The sequence below is a fragment of the Octopus bimaculoides genome, chromosome 26 (genome assembly GCF_046866305.1).
Source record: "Octopus bimaculoides isolate indiv1 chromosome 26, ASM4686630v1, whole genome shotgun sequence".
NCBI lineage: Eukaryota > Metazoa > Mollusca > Cephalopoda > Octopoda > Octopodidae > Octopus > Octopus bimaculoides.
This window is the reverse complement of record NC_142953.1, coordinates 18,761,601-18,766,600: the sequence shown is the minus strand read 5'-3', so window position 1 is coordinate 18,766,600 and position 5,000 is coordinate 18,761,601. Positions and strand designations below refer to the sequence as shown.

The window sequence follows — 5,000 nt, the reverse complement described above, 5'->3', positions numbered from 1 at the left end:
TGCTTAGAAACAGTTGAGGGCTGGTGACAAGAAAGGCATCCAGCCATAGAAGATCTACCTCAACAAATTTTGTCTGATTCATGCAAGCATATAAAAGTGGACATTAAGCAGTGATGACGATGAAGATGGTGGGGTTGACAACTACTCTCCTGTTTACTTATAAAGTTCCCCCCCTTTAGCAATCCAGACACACATTGTTACAATTTGGTCATTGGTCCATGTTCCATGAGAAATTACGATGGTGCTACCGATTCTGAAATAACAGATGATCTATTATGTGCCACTGACTCGGCATGGTGCCTTTTATGTGCCACTAGCACAGAAGCCAGTTGCAGGGGATGGGGGTGATTGGCATTGATCACAAATTGGATGGTGCCTTTTATGCGCCACCAGCATGCGGAGCCAATCAGGTGGCACTGGCATCGACCCATGTTTGAATGGTGCTTATTACATGCCACTAGCATGGGTGCTAGTCAGGCGGCACTGGAATCAGCCACAACTACAATTTCCATTTTGATTTCAATCTTGATTTTTGATCTTTACATATATTCACAATTTAGATTAGTTGAAACATGCTTGTCACATATTTCAACTGCAGTTACTGTGGAGAAAAAATCTCTTTTATGGTAAAAAGGTGTGAAAAATACCCAGTTTGTTCAGTGTCGCCATCTCTTGGGAATTGCAGACATCGATGTTTCGAGTTTATTGACTCTTTTCGATGAGATGTAGCTAAGAGAGGCAAATCTGACTGAACTAAATAAAGTGATCTATTAGTGCAAATCAGTCAACGTGTTGACTGAATTATATATAAAGCTACAAGCTTTATTTAGTTCGTTTAGGGTCCCCTCTCTTAGCTACATCTCATTGACAAGAGTCAAATAACTCGAAACATCGATGTCTGAGGTTCCCGACAGATGGCAACACTGAATAAACTTTTTACCATCAGAGAGATTTTTTCTCCACGGTAACTGCAGTGTATTTGCCTTTAGCAGTTGAAATATTGGACAAACATATTTCAACTAACCTAAATTGTGAATATATATATATATATATATATATATATATATATATATATATATATATATATATATATATATATATATATATATATATATATATATGTATATATATATATATATATAACAATATATTATAAATTAACTACCAACAATAATTGGTAAGCTAACTTAAAAAATCATCACCAAAATAGCAGAAAAAAACGACAGTGAAGATATGCAGACTCTTCAAGAATCGATCCTTTTGGTAATATTAATAATAATAAAGGAGTTACGACGCAAAAACGTATAAATTCAAAAGAACATATTTATCATCTTCAATATATATTTCAGTATAAGGAATTCATTAAGATGCTTAAATCAAAATTTCTTTACACATCATTCAGGAACAGATATAACATCAGAAAAAATACATTCCGTTTAAAAACACAAACCGTTCATGGCGAAAAAATTTCACAATTACAAAAAACGAACAAAATTTTTAAATGTTTAATAACGATTACGAAATGAGAAAATGTCAACAGGAAACAAATAACAAAATATTGATTACATTTTGAGCTATTTCTGTTTATTTATTTAGCTATATACATATGTAATATTTGTTTCAGTCATTTGATTGTGGCCATGCTGGAGCACCACCTTTAAAAACTTTAAAAATTTTGTTCGTTTTTTGTAATTGTGAAATTTTTTCGCCATGAACGGTTTGTGTTTTTAAACGGAATGTATTTTTTCTGATGTTATATCTGTTCCTGAATGATGTGTAAAGAAATTTTGATTTATGCCTCTTAATGAATTCTTTATACTGAAATATATATTGAAGATGATAAATATGTTCTTTTGAATTTATACGTTTTTGCGTCGTAACTCCTTTATTATTATTATATATATATATATATATATATATATATATATATATATATATATATATATATATATATATATATATATATATATATATAGAGTGACCCAGGATGACATGGAATGAGGTAACTCATGGGAGAGGGAGACTCAGGAAGACATGGGATGAGGTTCTGAAGGATGACCTTAGGATACTGAACCTTTCAGATGAGATGATAAGGGACCCAGCTACCTGGTGCCTTACTGTACTCAAAAAGACCTGTCCTCCACAGCAGAAGTGTTAAGGCCACTTACCCAGGTGAAAAAGATTAGCCTACAAGAGTCATGTGCCAGTTCTATGTAAAAGGCACTCGTGTCGGTGCCACTGGCCTACAAGCATCCTGTGCTGGTGTCACATAAAAGCACTTGTGGCACATTCAAAGCACCCAGCACACACTGCAAAGTAGTTGGCATTAGGAAGCGTGTCCAGCTGTAGAAATCAAGCTAAATTAGACTGGAACCTAGTGCAGCTCTCCAGCTGGCCATCTCTGGTTAAACTGTCCAACCCATTCCAGTATGTCATGTGTGTGTGTGTGTGTGTGTGTTTGTGTGTCTGTGTTTGTTCTACCACCATCACTTGACAACTAATGTTGGGGTGTTTACGTCCTTGTAACTTAGCAGTTCAGCAAAAGAGACCGTTAGAATAAGTACTAGGCTTGCAAAGAATAAGTCCTGGGGTTGATTTGCTCAACTAAAGGTGGTGCTCCAGCATGGCCACAATCAAATGACTGAAACAAATATTACATATGTATATAGCTAAATAAATAAACAGAAATAGCTTAAAATGTAATCAATATTTTGTTATTTGTTTCCTGTTGACATTTTCTCATTTCGTAATCGTTATTAAACAACATTTATCAACTCTTGAACAAACGCAATAATGGTGGCCTACAACACTGATGTAGCAACCAATTCCATGGTTTGGCAGCTCGGTTAATCCTTGCTAATGTCTTCTAATCTGGTGACCAAAGCTTTGTCTTAATACCTTATAATCTATTCCAAAATACGTTGCAATATCATTGGAACCACCCGATTGGAACTATTTTCTTGCTCTTCATGCTTTCGCTCTCTATCTTTCTCATTCCCCCTCTTTTTCTCTCTATCTCACTTACTCTCTGTCTGTCTTCTGGCTATCTGTCTCTCTCTCACTCTCTCTGTCTGTTTGTCCAACTCTGTCTTTTTCTCATTCTCTCTTAGCTCTCCCTCTTTCTTTCTCTCTCTATGTGTATATATATATATATATATATATATATATATATATACACACACATAAACGCACACACACACACACACACATGTGACCTATAGTTGAAAGGTTGCTGGTAGAGGTCGGCTTCGGTGACTTCTTGTACCCTTCCGCTGCAAACTCAAATACCATTCCCCCATCTCCCACCAGACCAGCCTTTGGTTCTATGTCCACTTCCCACCCCATTCTGTAACCTATATAAATAGAGATATCAAACGAGGGAAACCAGTTCGCTGAACCGTCTTCAATATGCAGAACTTGCGAGCTCTTCTGGTCCTTGCTCTTGCAAAAGCTGTGTTCGGGTTTTATTTTGAAGACAATTACAGTCATGTGTATAAGTACCAGGCAACCTCTGACATGATCGGGATGCACAATGTCACTACTGTTGTACAGGTAAACTACACTATTATTATTCCTTTTAAAGCAGGCTTTGCTCAAATTCCTGGAGACTTGCTTGTGTAGTGGGCTTCTACCTGCAGCCTACGGTACCATGCTATCCGTTCTTTTCAGTTATTTAATACATTCCTGATTATTCTGGCCATGCCAAAAAGACAAAACCTTTTGTAACAGTTCTACTGGGCATTCTATTCCAATTTCCTTTATATTCCTCTTGATGCCTTCTGATACTGTTCCCAGGGACCCAACAATAACTGGCACTATCTTCACCTTCTTCGTTTTCCATAGCCAGGCTATTTCGTACTTAAGAGGGTTGTATTTATCTATCTTTTCACCTTCATTATTGACTATTCGTGGGTCAAAGGGGCATGTGACATCATCTGTATAGCATATGTGGTGCATCTTGTCCACCACCACTATGTCTGGTCTGCTATGGTCTAGCACCTGATCTGTTTGGATTGGGAAATCTCAGAGGATTTTGCTAGTCTCCAACTCCGCCACTCTCTGCGGTTTGTGCTCATACCATGTCTTGCCTCACTCTAGTCCCTACTTTTCACAGTGGAGACACTTGCTCATTCCTAAGTTTGACCCTCTAGTTCATGGCCAAAGCTTGACCTTGTGCTGCCAGTATAATGCTTTCAATCTCTTTTTTTAGGGTTCTTTTCTTCAGCCAATCCCACCTATTTTTTCCTGCAACTTCTGTTATGGCTCCATAGAATTGATTGTGTCGTCCCTTCTTGCATAATTCTTCTTCATGTCCTTTTTTGCACTTTCTTTATTTTCCCTTTTTTCTCTGCTTTCAATACTCCCTCCTTCCTAACTGACACTAGCAAGGTCTTCTTACTCTGGGCTAGGTATCTCATTAAGCTCTCTCGACTTCAATATGTACGCAGTCTTCCACACTTATCAGTCCTCTTTCTCCATTTGCTCTCTTCATGTGTTTGTATGTGGATGATGGACTCCATGCATCGTTAGGAGTTTTCTTGACTTCCTGTCCAGCTCCCAAACAGCTGCACACATTATTATTATCAAGGCGGCGGGTTGGCAGAATTGTTAGCACGTCGAACGAAATGCTTTGCAGTATTTCAACTACTGCTACATTTTGAGTTCAAATTCCACCGAGGTCGACTTTGCCTTTCATCCTTTCAGGGTTGATAAATTAAGTACCAGTTGCGTATTGGGTCAATGTAATCGACTACACCCTCCCCCAAATTTCAGGCCTTGTGCATATAGTAGAATGTATTATCATTATTACTAACTCAGGCTTTGTTGGAACTTCTGGAGTCTTGCATGCATAGCAGGCTTGCTACCTGCAGCCTACGGTACCATGCTATCTGTTCTTTTCAGCTATCTGTTCTTTTCCCAATTATTTTGGCCGTGCCAAAGACGCAAACCTTTTGTAACAGTTCTATTGGGCACTCTATTCTGATTTCCTTTGTATTCCT

General features: G+C 37.7%; 1 protein-coding gene across 1 annotated transcript in view; it reads left to right on the top strand.

The window, feature by feature from the left end:
• Positions 1–3,383: 3,383 nt before the first annotated feature.
• Positions 3,384–5,000, top strand: part of LOC106878080 (uncharacterized) — a 217,030-nt gene continuing 215,413 nt past the window's right edge. Inside the window, exon 1 of the mRNA XM_089342991.1 lies at positions 3,384–3,552. Coding sequence (XP_089199117.1) covers positions 3,409–3,552 — 144 coding nt within the window. The 5' untranslated portion in view covers positions 3,384–3,408. The remainder of the gene's footprint in view (positions 3,553–5,000) is intronic.